Below are 16,560 nucleotides of genomic sequence, written 5' to 3' on the forward strand. Positions count from 1 at the left end.
TGGGTTCTACAGTTTTCATAAATATTATAAATATCATGCATTATTGAATTTTTGAATCATTTGATACTAGATAATCTGTAAAACTCAGAAGTTATGCTTCTCAATACTTTTTCTGACTCTTTTTCTTTTGATAAGGATGAAATGTTCTGTAAAATGTATGGATATAGTTCTAATAAACCCTTGAAACCTTCAATATTATCAGCTGTTACTTTTGAAATCAAGCTTTCAAGTTCGCTCAACGATAAATCCAATTCTTTTTGCTGAACTGAAGATGATGGTGCATAATATAAAAGTTTTTGTGAACCCGCGAATTTCTTGAATGATAAAACCAAACGACAAATCAAAAACGGTAAAGTCTTTGTTGCAAGCCTCTTTGCACTGTGAAGATCACTAAACATGAATAAATCTTGTAGACAAATTGTTCTGAAATGTTGTTGAGGTAGTACCTTAAATGGCTCCGTGGTGTAGTCATTCAATTGAGTTGATAACAAAGATTGTGTAACTTCAGCTGGAGAATTCAACTTGTTTAATAAATAATCCTCAATTTCGTCATTTTCATACAAAAAGGATGATTTCCATACAGATGAAACTAATTTTTCCAATGCAATATCTGGAACAACTTCTTGACCAATGTTTGGTAAAATAGATTTTTTAAACTTTTGGTAAATATCCTCATTGAAACTTTCATCGCGACTATCATTTGCAACAGGCAAAGATACCACAATTGAATCAATAATATGATCCCACACCTCTGAGAATATATGTGTCTTTGACTCATCCAGTTCTTCTTGCCCTAATAAAGGTGAAACTTCAGAGCCTAGAAGCAACAATATCGATAAAGCATTTTTCCAAAGACCATATTCAAGAATGTTTTCTTGATGAACTTGATCATCCACTTTAGACTGTACTGCATCAAGTAAATTTTTGAAAACTTTCAAGAAACTTTTATTTGGAACCAAAGGTGAATAATCTTTAATTTGCCCTAAAGTTGATTTCAACCACCCAAGTGCTTCATTACTTACAGCAATAAAGCTTGGAACTTCAATTTTACCTTTCCCTTGTAGTTTCTTTACTATTCTGGCTCTTGTTTGGAAAGGTAACAGAATTATTGATGCCATATGAGATAACATCAATGACAAAACTTCAGAATCTGTGGATATATCAACAACTTCAAGGCACTCTAGAACAACAGCCTGAACCTTTGTAGGTTTCTGAATATCTTTGGTGAACCTTGGTAAGAATGGGAATCTAATTGCATTGTTGAAAATTGAAAGAGCCTTTTCAAGTTGTGTAACAGAAACATCTGAAAGCTTGTATAAACTTTTGAAACTTCCGATTAACTCCACGATACAATTTTGATAATTATCAGTATCAGAAACAACATAAGTAATATTTTGTGAGCTCCAGAACTCAAATAGAAGATCAAAAATCTTAACATCAATTGTCTTGAACGAAGCAGTGATTTCATTAAATGACTTGTAAACGAAAAAAGTAATCTCAGTTGCATTCCACTTTACCAATTTCTGAAAGAACTCTAGTAAACCTTCCCAATAAATTATCTCATTTGATCCTATGAAAAAGCGACAATACAGATCTGTTAAACCTTTTAAAATTATGGAGACACTGTCTTTGTAAGATGCTATGATCTCTGGATCTTCAATCAACTTATTATCAAACTCAATATTCAAAAGTTCTTTGACAACAATACTATAAGTTTTGTTCCAGTTCAAATATGATCCATGAGAATCAATTATTCTGAAGAATGTCTGCATTGCACCATTTCTCACTTCAGGTCTTGGGTCGTTTGAAATATTGACAATACTGCTCAATAAGTAAAGCCATAAACTATGAACCTCTGTGTACTTATCTGTGTTATTGAGAGCCTGGAGTAATTCTTCCTTGTTGTTAAAGCTAAGTTCTGGGCCACCTTCATTTGGAACTAAATGACGGAAGTAATCACTAATCAGCCAATAATAGCTTATAGCGGAAAACGAAATGTTCAGCTCATATTCTTGAGTGCAAAATTTCTGAAGAACATCAATTATTTTGATCATTATTTTCAATGGGATAGTTTGCAAGAAATCATTCAAGACCAGCTGTAATATTTCAAATGCAGACTTTAGTAGTTGTTTTTGTGAACTAACATTTTTAGAAACTTCAAAAAATTTGAAGGGGCAATCAACAATATGAATAACGGCTTCCCAAGAATGTGAAAGATGAGTACCAAATCTATCAAGTAATTCATATAATGTTTTCAAAGTATCATGAATCATTTCAGACTCTGAAGTTGATAATTGGGTTTCGCCCAATGAAGAAAGCATCCGATCAACCATTTTTGCAAGTGAGTTTAGCAATTCAGTTTCAATATAGATCTTATCAAATGAAGAATCAGGTGAAAATGCAACGGCCGCTAGCTCTTTAGTTGATAAGTTGAATGTAGCACAAGCAGTGACTCTTAAATCTGAAGCAACTTGAGGAGATGTACATACATCGGACAAAAACTTCACCACATCAATCCAGTATTTATTACCTTTTTCCAAATACCTTTTAGCATTAAATTTGGAGACAATCACTAACTTTTTTATGAAAAAATCTCTATTGTATGGGCATAATAATATATCATCTTCAATGATAGGTTCTGAATTATCTATTTTATCAAAGACAGACATTCTTGAAATACTTATCAACTCAATTAACCCATCACGAAAAGCTTCATCATCATAATCAGCGGTTGATTCAAATAATTTTGAAAATGAACTTTCAGCAGATTTCAAATCAGTATTTGCAAGCTCAGGTTTTGGGGGTGTTTCTTTGAACGATAAATATTCTGATGGCCCATTTAAATAATAATCAAACCATTGAAAGGTTGAAAGTATGAATTTCCAGCTCTTCTTCAAAGTTGGGCCTAATGAAATGACTAGACTGACTAATGCTCTGAAACAAATTATATGCCTTGAATTCAAATACCTTTGATGAAATCTTTGAATATTTGGTGTCGAAGCTGGTGATGGTGCGATTGAGTGACTGATTGTCTCCACGATTGTCTCACTTATTGATAATGACTTTGAGTTTCTTCTTAGGTTATTGCTTATTGTAGCGATTGAGAACAACATCAATAATGAATCTCTTTCGGCATTTAATCCCAATACACCAGCAGCATGGCAAAGTTTTTGTAAGGCTCTTATCAATGCATGAAAAAGTTCATTCCCCAAAGAAGCGTAAAGAAATTCAGCACCAATAGAAACAATACTTTTAGCATTTGACGTTACTAATGTTTTCATTTGTAAGGCTTCACTTTGTTCATGGTTTTCAGACGATAATTCATTCAAGAATGTGAATGTGTTTGAATCATTTGTTGAAATTTTTCTGATAAAATTTCCTATACCCTCAGATATGGAGTTTGTGCACGATAAAATCAAATATAATGTATAGGCTTTTGGAGCCGGTGGTGCTTCATGCTTGTCCAACAAATCAATATAAGGAATCTTTAAAGCTGAATTGGCCATCGTTATTGAATGTTCTTGTGCCGGGACTAAAACAATATCATTAATTTGTAATACCCTAGTTGCCCATGGTTCTTTCACAATTTCAGAACAGACGCTCAGAAATCCATGTATAATTTTCTTCTTATCTTCATGATAATCATAAGAGGAGAAAATATCCTTGACTAAATCAAAATCACTTAGCACAGCATTGAATATCTCCAAAGATAAAACTTTCTTCCAATATGGGACATTTGATTCTTTTGAAATGACATGTGTTAACAACGAAAGCATAACTTCAGCTTCAATCTCCAAAATACTAATTTGAGTTCGTATCAATAACAATATGATTCTTGAAACTCTAACAATTATCAAAAAATCTCTATGATTTGAGAAAGATCTAAGTAGTAAAGGCGTGATTCTAGTTCTGACCAAAAACCCAAGTTCAGTATGAGATAAAAACACATCTTGATAATTTGTAAGGACATTCTCCAACAGTTCAAAGCCAAAAGATTCAGACATGGTTTTGAAAGTTAAAAATGTAGGTTTTTGATGCTCAACTAATGAACACAAATCATTCAAAACATTATAAGCATCAAATGCACTTGAGGAAATTTTCAAATCTTCATCTTCATCAATCTTCACTGTAAATTCCTTCTCAACGTCAGTTTTATCATCTTCTAGAATTTTATCAAACAATGAAAGAACAATTTGTTGTTGTGTTGCAGCTGAAGTGTTTATAACCATTGGTATTTTACTTGGAGCTTGAAGCATTGAACAAATTAATAGCAGTTTCGCAACTAGGCCATTATTGATGAATTCACCATATATCTGGAATAAAGTTGGAAGTGTTTGCAAGACTTTAAGTTGAATATCCACAGCTAGATGTGTAGCCTCGATGAATGCATCTAATAGTAGATCTAATTTTGAAATGGGTATAGCTCTTGATAAAATTAACTTGTTTAAGCATTGTATGGCTATTGTACTGAATTTTGCGTTTCTTGTGGAGCATGACAGTAGGAAAGGTGTGATAAAATCAGGGTTCATTGATAACTCTTTCAAAAAAGTAGCTTCATTTGACCTCCCGTCAAAGGCTTTCAATATTGTTAAAGATCTTTCAGAAGCCTAAAGCACAATGGGGTTAGTTTTCAATCTGGACAATTGTTATTTTCAAACTTACATGTTTGATTTCAGAGTTCCTTCTTTTGGATTCCGATACCAAATTCGTCAACTCAGTGGAAAGATGAGACACGGTTGACATTCTCTTTGATCTCAAATGGGTTCAATTGAGCTGTACAGAATTGTGTAGTTGTTGTGTTGACATTCTTTTGAATTAACTTGAACACGTCCCAAATAAGCATTCCGAGGATATATGGGCACGTGATAGGTCGGAATCATAAACTCTTTCTTAGCTTTAAAAACTACATATGGGGTCATAAAAAAGGTCGTAAGCGTTCATTAAATAATTCATTATATTCATACCTCATCAGAGGTTCTATGGTCATTGGTTTCTGATGATGACTCTAATGTTCTAGACGTGCTTGGAGATTGATCTTCTTCGTTGTCACTATCAACGACAACCTCCTTCTTTGAGTAGATGTAAACTTCTTTATTATTGGCTTTTTGTCTCTTTTCACGTTGCTCATTCTCTCTTGCAGTACTGCTAACACTAACTGAACGAGGAACAGCTAAACCATAAGCAATAACTTGATCTGTGAAATATAACAAGGTGTTTGTTGTATTGCTGAATGTGTTTTTGATTTTATCTTTGATGTTACTTGAGGATTCTTCACCAACATTTGGTGTGTTTCTATTTGAGCGATCATTTGGTCCAGCCTGTGATAGTTCATGATCTCCTTGGTCACCATCATTATTATTGTTATTGTTATTTTCATTTTCAGTGTTGAAGTTGTTATCAAGAATCTCATATCTTGCTATATCCTTATATTCATCTTCGTAGACAGGTCTTCCCAAGACTCCTTCTCTTTGTTCGTGTCTTTCTAATGCATGTACTCTATTGATCCATTCCCAAGGGATAACTGTAACACTAACATAAATTGTAGTGTTGAAGATTTCAGATAATTCCGAAACCCAAATGTTTGCTATATCAGTGATGAAGAATGCAATTTGTAAATTGATAACTAAGAAAGTCAACACTGTTAACAAGATTAGACTTCTTTGGAAAATGTAATATCTTTTACCAAAAGAATAAATTATAATCAATCCTGAATACATTGTGGCTAATGCAATTCTTAACAAATAAGTGAAAGCAGGTAGGATTGAAATATCAGAATCATCAGTTTGATCAAATTGTGAAAAAGTGGAAACACCCCATATAACTTGAGCACAAATTGACAAAGTACCACCAAGAATAAAACTAACTCTTTTCTCTTTAACTCTTGAGAAAAGCCGTATAATGATTTGAACCTGAGCAAATTGCGCAATAAGCACAAAGATAAAGTCAATTATATTGAACACTTCGTTGCTTTGTAAGTCATCCAGTAGTTTTTCACCATCACTTATCCCTATAGCATGTTGATCTTTCAAGCAAATGATGGCTCTAACAATCAGAATCACCAAGTTGACCGATGCCAGGAAGCTGCCCACTCTTAATAGCCATGAGGGTCTTTGGGTATGGTTTGTGAAGACGATGATTGTGAGGAAGATGGCCATGACTGTGGACACTGTGAGGGAGTATATGAGAGGGTAGATGCTGTACTTGAAGTCCCCGTAGGTGCTGTGGGAGTACTCGACCCACTGGCTCTGCAACTCTGGCAGCGAGCTGATGCCCATTCGCTTGAACGAGGACAGCACAGGGCCCTCGTTGTAGCAGTAGGGCGTGTAGAGGCTGCCCTGCACCAGCTTGAGCTCTCTTGCCGGGTGGTTCACCATGATGAAGCCGTCGTTGAGCCTGAGCCCGTCGCACATCGAGTAGCGAGGCCTGTTGGGGGCGTATCGCCAGATCACGTTCGTGCCAAACACCATTTCCTTTAAGGCTCTTTTCTGGTGAATTTGGTTTAATTTAATTTGAATTTGATGCTTTTGATTTGTAAAATTCCTTTTGCTTTAAGGAAAAACCAAAAAAAAAAAAAAAAAAAAAGTAAAATCAAATTAAAATTCAAGAATCAAAATTCACCAACTTGAAACGGAAACTTATGGGCTAGCTGGTGGTTGTAAATATTAGCAAATGTCCCACATGTACCATAAGCCGGCTCTTCAGCTTCAGCACAGGTCGCCCTCGCTGCCCAACATCAACAGCCAGTTCAACAAGGGACCCTCTTCTCCTGCTGTCAAGAGGAATGTGTTGAGTACTTCGAACAATAGGTTCCAGGAGCCCTATGTTGATGATGATCATCCAGAGTTTGAGTTCAGCAATGGTGTTGCGAATGAACAAGACCCACCATCTCCCAATAAACTAACCATCCCAAAATCTTTTTCAAATCAATTGTCTGTCACATCGTCTATAGATCATTCAAATCTTAGTGTTATTGATATGTATGGTGATGATAATTCATATATTTCAACTACAGAAGGACAGAATCAACAAGTCACAGAGTCATCTTTGAATCTGGGTAAAGATATTGTTGATTCAAATAATTATTCATCTTCAAGCATTGCTAATAAATCAATGGATAAATTAAACAAAAGCGCAACTGCAAATGATTTAGAAACAATTCAAAGTTCCAGAAAATCAGCATCTAAAATACGGCTTTCAATTGAAGAAAGTCAAACCAAAATTGGATCGAATCGTGATAGATATGGTTTCAAGAAGAAATCAAACTTTGTTAGTGAATTAGAATATAATGATTGGTGGGTAGATTATTCAAAACATTGTGCAAGACGTAAAAAAAAATGGGAAACTTTAATGATCAAAAGTGGTTTAAGCTTAGATAATGATAACCCTGAAAGATTCCCTGCAAGATCTGAAAAATTGAAACGATACATTAGAAAAGGTATTCCTGCTGAATGGAGAGGTAATGCATGGTGGTATTTTGCTAAAGGTCAAGACAAACTTAACAGTAACAAAGGGTTATATGATAAATTGGTTGAATCAACTGTTAACATGCATAATAAAGATACAGAGATTATAGAGAGGGATTTAAATAGAACTTTCCCAGATAATATTCATTTTAGACCTGAAAGAACAAGCTCCACAGTAACTCCTGAAACACCTTTGATTCAAGCACTAAGAAGAGTATTGGTTGCATTTGCTACATATCAACCTTCAATTGGTTATTGTCAATCTTTAAATTTCATTGTTGGTTTACTTTTAATCTTTATGGATGAAGAGAAGGCATTTTGGATGTTGGTTATAATAACTTCAAAATATTTACCAGGTGTTCATGAAATCAATTTAGAAGGTGTTAATATTGATCAAGGTGTTTTAATGCTAACTATAAAGGAATATTTACCAGAGACTTGGCAAAAAATCATTAGTATAAACTTTGATGATTCAATTGATCCAAACAGTGAACATTATGATTTCTTGGTTAAATTACCCCCAGTTACGCTGTGTACTTCAAGTTGGTTTATGAGTGCTTTTATTGGAATTTTACCTATAGAGACCACTTTGAGAGTTTGGGACTGTTTTTTCTATGAAGAATCAAGTTTTTTCTTCAAAACTTCATTATCAATTTTCAAATTATTAGAACCAAGATTAATTGTACATCATGATGAAATGGAAGTTTTCCAAATCATTCAAAATGCTCCAAAATCAATAATAGATCCTTCAACTTTATTTGATTTAATTTTTAAAAAAAAACATGGGTTTAATAATTTAACACAAGAAGATATCAACAGATGCAGGAAATTTGTTGGAGAACGAAGACAAAAATATAAAGAATCTTCAGATATTAATGATGCTAATTTTAATAGAGGCTTATTAAATGAATCTTTATGGCAACCTGATGTTTATGGTTTTAAGAAAGGTTTGCCAGGTGTTCATTGGAATAAAAATCTTACAAGAAGAATGAGAAACCTTCGAAAGAAACCAACGTAAATGAAATAATAAAAAGGAAAATCCATTGCATATACACCATTCATTTTGTTAATTCCCAACCTTTTTGTAGTCTAGTTATAGCAGAACTTGCATCAATCCCCTTTTCTTGTAATAATACTTTAATTTCATCCCATGGAAGTTCGATTTCTTTAGTTATTGGTGTAATTGTAGAAGGTTCAGGTGTGGAAACCGGTGTAGAATCACTTGTTTTATCTTTATTGATCATCACTGTGAATGTAACGTGTTCTTCACAATTAGCTACTGATCCTAACAGCACTGAGTCTTGGATAACTTTACCTTTCACTAATAATTTGATTTGAGATTGTGTGATTCCTTGTAAATTACCTTCATTTTTAACTAGTAAAGTTTTGACTTCAAAGAGTGTGTTTGATGTAGAGCTCTTGAAAGAGGTGTTGAATCTTGGAGGTTTGATGGATTTGAAAGTGACATCGATTATTTGATCAGAATCATTAGAATCACCATTGACTTGTTTCTTTGAGACTGGAAGTTTTGGAAGTTTTATTCCTAATGTTGAAATGTCCTTAAGGTCCTTTCTGTAATCAGCAGGTATCACGATCTTTGAGTCTGAAACCGAGAGCAAAGTGAGATAGTTGGAGGCGAATTCTCTTTCTGATTGAGTAGCACTAGTAGCAACGCTCATTTTTTTGGTAGCTAATTGTAGTTGGATTACTTTGTACTATAATTATGGCTCATGTTTTTCTCAACCTTTTTTTTATTCAAAAAATCAAACATCGCTTTGAGCCCAAAACACTTCAAAGAGTCCAAACAGACAACGAATGAACAGCTCCAAAGACTCCAACGACGTCTGGCAGGGTCCACCACCATCAACCACACAGAGACTCAGCAGTCAACAGCAACAGCCACCGTCAAGTACGACACCACAAACACTCCAATCAACAAGGGAACAGATGCCACAAACCAAAATGACCATAATGAACCACAGCAGGATAAGCTGCTATTCTTCAACTATCACGAATACATGGTTAATAACTACACCGACTTGAGAACTGGATTCCATGATATCCACGACCAAGCTGTTGTGATTACACATTTCCCCAACTATTCTGTCCCAGAAGATTCAGAATTGAATAAAGAAACAAGAATTGTAAGGATACCCAGAATCTTTGGTGTTAAAGGAATAGTGTACCCTGAATATTCAACATTACTTCCAGGCAATGAAGCTGCTGCTATTCAAGAATCTATTGGTGGTGAATCTAATGAAAATGATGACTTGATTAAAGAATTCATACCCAAGGGTATATATGAAGGTCAACTATTTGGTACTACATCAATAAGTCCATTAAGCAAATATTTCGATGATGATGAATTTACAGAATTAATGACAACGATCAACTCCAAAATAAGGAATTGTTATTCAAGTTATCATTTTTGGAACATTTTAGAATTTCTTTTAGACATGTTGACATTTTGGCTTCTGAGTGATATCTTCAAATTCCAGTCCAAAAGGGTGAGTATTTTAAATTAATATCCATTAAGCTAACTACTAATAATATAAATAAGCTACTTGATGAGTTAGAACAATTTATAGTTGAAACCAACAAAGAATTGGAACCAAGAGGTGTCAAGATCATTTCACCCCGGAGGACAGCTTATCTTTCGGTATGTTTAACCAAATTCCAACGAACCTTGAAATTATACTAACCTTTAATTAGATTGACTTCCAGATACCAAAACCCAATTTATAATCAATGGACAATCCAATCAGATCAAAAATTCCATGTAGTTTCACCAAAATTTTGTGTCACTCAAACGCATTCGCGAAAATTTTAAAATCGATGAGCTTTGAAATTTTTTTAAGCCCTTGAAAGAAATCACCAACAACTGAACAATAAGGAACAGAACGATATAACGCATTTCTCAATGTCTGATCAAATCCAAGGAATGAACGGGATTCTCGCTATTTCAAAGCCTCAAGGTATCACATCCTCCAAGTTCATTGCACAACTTCAGCATATCTTTACTGATTCACCAGTGTTTGCCAAACAATTGGCTGATATTAGAGGTTCAAAGATGCAAGCTATCCAAGAAACTTCAGGTAAAAAGGCATCAAGAAGACAAATGCGTAAACATACAAAAGTGAAGATGGGCCATGGTGGTACCTTGGATCCATTAGCTACTGGTGTTTTAGTTGTTGGTGTTGGTAATGGTACCAAAAAATTACAAAATTATCTTTCAGGAACTGTTAAAACTTATGAAGCTGAAGCTCTTTTCGGTGCCTCAACAACAAGTGGTGATGTTGAAGGTGAAGTTTTAACTAAAAATGCATCATCTCATATAACAAAACAAGATTTGGAAAAAATACCTGAGAAATTCATTGGACATTTAAAGCAAACACCACCAATCTTTGCAGCTTTGAAAATGGATGGTAAACCTTTATATGAATATGCTAGACAAAATCTACCATTACCTAGACCAATTGAACCAAGAGAAGTCCAAATATATGATTTAAAAATAGAGGATGATTCATTAACCAAGGATCATGATTACGAGTTTATCAAATCAACAGAAGTGGAAGGTGATGATGGTGAAATAACTATTGAAGAAGCTTTATCTAAAAACCCAACCTTGAATGATAATAAACTATATTTTTCCAAAGAATATGCTGAAAAGCAAGGAAATGCTGAGGAAAGCTTTGAAATTGAAAAACCAAAACCATCAGATGGATCAGAAAAAGTGGAAAATTACAAGGCTCCATTATTACACTTTACAGCATCTGTTAGCTCCGGTACCTATATTAGATCATTAATTAGTGACATTGGGAAAGCTGTTCAATCATCTGCATACATGGTTAAATTGATAAGGCTTCAACAAGCTGAATGGGAATTAGAGAAAAATGTCTTTAAACTTGAAGATTTCACTGAAAGAGACCCTGAAGTTTGGGGTCCTGTGTTGAAACAAGTTTTCGATAAAGGTGGTGAAGAAATCAAGAATTTATCTGAATTATTTGCAGAAGCTGAGAAGGAATATAAGGAGAAGAAGGCCAAACAGGAAGAGGAGGAAGAAGAAGATGGAGAAACATCCAAGAAGAGAACCATAGACCAAGTAGAATAGAGTAGAAAGTGATTTAATGATATTTATTTGTAGAGACTACTGACACGTACAATTGGCAGGCTCGATACACTCAAAAAAAATCAGTGGGGGCTGTTTTCTTTGGCGAATACTTGAAGAATGTAGTGAGAATTGACACATGATGGTGTGGTTTAGAACAAGATGGATGCACTTATAGCTAGCTGTGCACAAGCTCATTCGCTTGATGAGCCTGTTGCAACTTGGAATACAACCAAAAATGAGCTGACTCTTGAATGTGCCACTGTTGCAAGGGAATCCACACTTTGAGGAACCACAGTTTTCCCAATAGGAGTCTCTGGTATAAATACATCAAGATACCTTTGGTTGAATATAAATCATGGAGCTGGATCGTCACTACATATGGCTATAATGACACATACAAACGAAGTTAGAGTTCTCCCTCGTAAGGTGAAATCAGTTGCAATCATTGGTGGTGGTGCATCCGGTGCTATTGCGTTAGATTCTTTAATCAAAGAGGAAAAATTTGAAAAAATTGTTCTTTTCGAAAGAAGAGATGTTTTAGGTGGTGTTTGGGTCTTGGATCATAAACCTGATCAATTAGATGTTCCACCTGGTTTTACTCAAGATCAATTAGACCCTAAAGTTAAGATTCCAAAAGATTTCCAAAATGCAAAAGATGTGACTAAACTACCAAGAACTCAACAACAAAGATATTTACATACTGCATCTTATGAAGATTTGAGAACAAATATCCCAGAACAATTGATGACTTACAGTGATGAAAAAACATGGGGTGCTGATGAAAAACTTTATGTTGATGGCCATTATATTCGTGGTGTTGCCATTAGAGATTATATTGATCGTTATATCAATAGACATAGAGATCATGTCGTTCTAAGAACTACTGTGGAGGATATAACGAAGGATTATTCAACTAGTGATACCCAATTTGAATTGACTTTGAGAACTGAAACTGATGAAAAAGATAACGATGGTAATTATATTGATCATTGGAGAAAAGAAAGTTTTGATTCAGTGGTGATTGCAACTGGTCATTATCATGTTCCATCAATTCCAAAAGTTCCAGGATTAGATGAAGTATATCATAGATTCCCATCAAAAGTGAAACATTCCAAGACATTCCGTGCGAATGATGATTTTAAAGATCAAACAATCATTGTTATTGGAAGTCGTGCATCAGGTGCAGATATTGTGGATATTACATCTAAAGATGCAAAGTTTGTTTATCAATCTAGAAGAAGCAAAGGTCCATTGAGATTTGACGGAGCTGAAAACACTACACTGAAACCAGTTATCACCAAATATGAACTTGTTAATGATCAAGATATTATTGTTCATTTTGCAGATGGTACAACTGTTGAAAACCCTGATCAAATCATTTATGCAACGGGGTTTAGATTCAGCTATCCATTTTTAAAAGACCTTTACCCAAATTTCACAACTGGTTATATCAATCCAGATCTTTATCTACATACATTCAGCATTAAGGATCCATTATTATCGCTTATTGGAGTGCCAACAGATGCTATTTCATTCAGAGCTTTTGAATATCAAGCAGTTTTGGTTTCAAGATTCCTAGCAGGGAAAGTGGTACTACCTCCATTGAATGAACAATTACAATGGACTTTACAAAGATTTATAGAAAAAGGTGATCAAAGAGCTTATCATACAATAGACTTTGGTAAAAAACATGAATTTCTTAATCTGTTGACTTCAATTGGAGGAGGTGTTGAACCTATAGGTCAAACAGGACGTCCTTTCCCAACATGGACTGAAGATGATCTTCAATTGTTGTTGAGTATTGAAGAAAGATTCAAAAAGTTTTTTGGTGAAGGTGAAGCCAACGATTTTAAGAATTCTACGATCAAGCAGGAGTAAGGTGTAATAATAATAATTAAACGTTGTAAATAATGTGGTTTGAAATTTTGTAGCAGGCACCATTAAGCTCCTTTTCCATTAAACTCTTTCAATCCGCGTAGTGTTGATTAGCAGAGGGTCAAGGCCAGTGGCCCATCTCAAGGAGTGCACTATAGCCTCAAGCCTTTCGATTATTATTTCAACTTGCCAAACACTTTCTTTTCACAGTTGATCTCATCAGACACGCTAAAATTTCAATTTTTTTGGCCCATTCTCGCTCGACACAAAAACGCGTGAAAAAAAAATCTCGAAATCATGTGCAGCGAAAGTTTCCTTTTGTGGTCAACTAATTAGCAGCAGCGTGTCTGATAAATTCCCAGTGTTGGTTTGAGGTTGTAAGGGACATATAAACTGCGCATCGAATAAATAAGAGTTCCACTTTGGGATAATACTCAGGAACAAATTAAATGAAGCACATCTTTAACTCAGACTGTAGCCTGTGCAAAATCAAACTAGATAACGAAAAAGGTTGTACAACCAACCATATGGAGAGAATCATCTCATTAATAGGTGCTTTGGTATAGACATCTGTGCTTCGAGAGATGGCCTCGATTCGTTAAATTAATTGCAATACAAGTAAATACAGTCCTAATCAACACCATGATCAATGGCCATACAAGTCACTAAAATGAACCCAAGTTTGGTGCTTCAAAGCCTAAAATGACATCTCAATCTGACTACACATCCACAACCACACAATGTAAATTTCTCTCCTATCCATCACACTCTTTTGTACTCGTGCACACTAATTTTTCGTTCGAGAACGGTTTTTTCGACGCGCGATCCAAATTTTGTTTTGTTTTCGTTTCCAAAGGGTTGAAAAATTTGTGGCAGGTGCAGTTGAGACGCGACTCCTTCTGTTTTGATGAAAACATTGACCGTGAACCTTCAACTCTATCAGGCTCCAAATGGCATATATATACTCCAGTTCTTCTGCCTCTCGTCAACCATGCTGTGATTGTTTGCAACCACTATCACTCACTCCAGTGCTTCAATTATCACCATCTCCCTTTACAATTCAATATGTCTGACCAACAAGCTTTATCTTTATTGATGTCTTCTCCAGTTACTCAAGACATGCTTTCACACATTGTCAACGTTACACTCAAGGTTATCCAATGCAAAAAATCAAAAACTGTTCTACCTTCACCACCTTCAAGTCCAAATCAAAAATCATCAAAGAATTTACCATCATTAATGACTTTCATTTCACGTCTTGTTAGATACACAAATGTTTACACTGGTACTTTGTTGACAACTTTAGTTTATTTGGAAAGATTAAGTGCTAAACTACCAAAAAATGCTGAAGGTTTACCATGCACTTTACACAGAATCTTTTTGGCTTGTTTGATTCTCTCTTCAAAATTCCACAATGATAGTTCTCCAAAAAACTACCATTGGGCAAAATATACCGATGGTCTTTTCAAATCTGAAGATGTCAATTTGATGGAACGTCAATTGTTATCACTTATGGATTGGGATTTGTCAGTTTCAAATACTGACCTAATTCGTTCGTTGAAAAGATTTATTGATCCAATCAAAGCTGATTTGAGAAAAACTTCAAGAGTTCGTCGTCATATCATTAAACAAAAACAACACCAACAAATAGCATCAAATTTGGTCTCTCCACTACCTTCAACTGCCTCATCCACTCAATTACATTCATATGTTGATTTACAAAAAGATCAATCACATTATAGAAGCTTATCAACATCCTCGATCTCCTCACTTTCTTCATGTTCCTCAATTGACTCATCCCCAGATGATGATCTTTCAACTGATATCAATCGCTCATATCTATATCAATCATCCACTCTGCAAAAAGATCTTGGGAATAATACCTCCATGCCTACATTAATGGAAAATGGTTTAAATGAGTTCAATTACATGATTCCAAATTATTTGCATTAACTTGGTTAAACTTTCATTCATTCATTCATTCATTCATTCATTCGTTACAATATTTTATTTTTCACATTCTATTTCATTTGTCTTTCGAAATTAGTTTTCAAATTTTGGTTTTTCGGTTACATGATTTTTAAAGGGTTTTTACAATTAGGTTTTAAATTAAGGGAATATACTATTAGATAAAAAATATACTGGCATTATTTATAACAACTTATTTTGATCGTAGACTTAATAAAACCCATACTGATGATCTTGGAGAACTGATTCCAGTAAATTTATTAAAATCTTACTCTCGACGTACTTACGTATATAGAGCTTGATTCCAATCAACCAAAATATGTGCTTTCCAAAACACCTTTAATTATGAATATGTGAAGATTTGTGAGCTTGCCTTCAAAACTTTTAGAAGACTTTCAAATAGTTTTTTGTATGGTAATTTAATAGGTAAAAAATGAGTGGGCGCGGTATACCGAGCGTGGTGTTCGGATGTTACCAATGCAAAAAAAAAGGTCGTACCCGGATTCGAACCGGGGTTATCCGGATCAAAACCGAAGGTGATAACCACTACACTATACAACCATTTTATGATTTTTTCTTTTTGTGCTTTACTAAGATTCCAAATTTGCTTTCGGGCGTATAGTTCAGCGGCCAGGGTTCCAATTATATGTGACACGGTTCCCGGTTCGAATTTGAAAACCTGTTCTAACGTTAAGTGAATCCGAAAGCGAGGGAGTTTTAGTGGGTATGCCTAAATGTATACAGGTGAATCCCACACTGTTCCAGTATTTAATTATACTGGTTCGTGCTTAAAGCATTTCTTCCTTGTAGTGCATAATGTTATTGTTGTATACAAAAAAAAAAAAAACGTATTATAAGTGAATTATAGTACATAAAAATCAAGCAAATCAGTTAATACAGATTAACAGCTATCCAAAGAGCCTACTTTCAACTTACTACCATGTCTGGATCAGAAGATGATCCGAATAGGGTTTCGGAGAATCCACCGAATGATGGAAATAAAACCTCTGAAAACACCCCCCAAAACGCTTCAAATGAAGCTGAAACCAATGAAAACTATGAAAAAAACCAAAAAAATCAAGAAAATACTACTGAAAACCCAAAAAAAAATGCAGAAAACCCAAAAAACTCGGAAAATTCTTA

The 16,560-nt window shown here is 34.6% G+C and overlaps 8 protein-coding genes and 1 non-coding gene across 9 annotated transcripts; 5 read left to right on the top strand and 4 right to left on the bottom strand.

Moving 5' to 3' along the window:
* Positions 1 to 236: 236 nt before the first annotated feature.
* Positions 237 to 4,743, bottom strand: MON2 (Mon2p; the record flags this gene model as incomplete). Its single annotated transcript, XM_019180929.1, has 2 exons — positions 237 to 4,607; positions 4,663 to 4,743. Coding segments are annotated over 2 exons (4,452 nt in total), but the record flags the coding sequence as incomplete, so codon positions are not given.
* Positions 4,744 to 4,929: 186 nt separating this feature from the next.
* On the bottom strand, positions 4,930 to 6,224 carry RIM21 (Rim21p). Its single transcript, XM_019186494.1, has one exon. It carries the CDS (start codon positions 6,153 to 6,155, stop codon positions 4,959 to 4,961), a length of 1,197 nt encoding a protein of 398 aa, XP_019037315.1. The 5' UTR covers positions 6,156 to 6,224; the 3' UTR covers positions 4,930 to 4,958.
* Positions 6,225 to 7,110: 886 nt separating this feature from the next.
* On the top strand, positions 7,111 to 8,481 carry MSB3 (Rab GTPase-activating protein MSB3; the record flags this gene model as incomplete). Its single annotated transcript, XM_019182167.1, has 1 exon — positions 7,111 to 8,481. The coding sequence occupies one exon, from the start codon at positions 7,111 to 7,113 to the stop codon at positions 8,479 to 8,481; it is 1,371 nt and encodes a 456-aa protein (XP_019037316.1).
* Positions 8,482 to 8,521: 40 nt separating this feature from the next.
* Positions 8,522 to 9,142, bottom strand: MDY2 (Mdy2p; the record flags this gene model as incomplete). The annotated part of the gene is made up of 1 exon (XM_019183698.1): positions 8,522 to 9,142. One exon carries the CDS (start codon positions 9,140 to 9,142, stop codon positions 8,522 to 8,524), a length of 621 nt encoding a protein of 206 aa, XP_019037317.1.
* Positions 9,143 to 9,193: 51 nt separating this feature from the next.
* Positions 9,194 to 10,208, top strand: SHR5 (Shr5p; the record flags this gene model as incomplete). Its single annotated transcript, XM_019182202.1, has 3 exons — positions 9,194 to 9,970; positions 10,024 to 10,122; positions 10,176 to 10,208. 3 exons carry the CDS (start codon positions 9,194 to 9,196, stop codon positions 10,206 to 10,208), a joined length of 909 nt encoding a protein of 302 aa, XP_019037318.1.
* A 196-nt stretch (positions 10,209 to 10,404) lies between these two features.
* PUS4 (pseudouridine synthase PUS4) lies at positions 10,405 to 11,574 on the top strand (the record flags this gene model as incomplete). The annotated part of the gene is made up of 2 exons (XM_019185863.1): positions 10,405 to 11,437; positions 11,474 to 11,574. The coding sequence occupies 2 exons, from the start codon at positions 10,405 to 10,407 to the stop codon at positions 11,572 to 11,574; spliced, it is 1,134 nt and encodes a 377-aa protein (XP_019037319.1).
* Positions 11,575 to 11,961: 387 nt separating this feature from the next.
* Positions 11,962 to 13,452, top strand: WICANDRAFT_85234 (uncharacterized protein; the record flags this gene model as incomplete). Its single annotated transcript, XM_019185864.1, has 1 exon — positions 11,962 to 13,452. One exon carries the CDS (start codon positions 11,962 to 11,964, stop codon positions 13,450 to 13,452), a length of 1,491 nt encoding a protein of 496 aa, XP_019037320.1.
* Positions 13,453 to 14,520: 1,068 nt separating this feature from the next.
* PCL1 (Pcl1p) lies at positions 14,521 to 15,072 on the top strand (the record flags this gene model as incomplete). The annotated part of the gene is made up of 1 exon (XM_019180609.1): positions 14,521 to 15,072. A coding segment is annotated over one exon (552 nt), but the record flags the coding sequence as incomplete, so codon positions are not given.
* An 834-nt stretch (positions 15,073 to 15,906) lies between these two features.
* Positions 15,907 to 15,978, bottom strand: WICANDRAFT_t116. The gene has a single exon. It is a non-coding gene; the product is annotated as a tRNA-Gln (tRNA).
* Positions 15,979 to 16,560: the final 582 nt, after the last annotated feature.

This window comes from Wickerhamomyces anomalus (genome assembly GCF_001661255.1).
Source record: "Wickerhamomyces anomalus NRRL Y-366-8 unplaced genomic scaffold WICANscaffold_5, whole genome shotgun sequence".
Classification (NCBI taxonomy): domain Eukaryota; kingdom Fungi; phylum Ascomycota; class Saccharomycetes; order Phaffomycetales; family Wickerhamomycetaceae; genus Hansenula; species Hansenula anomala.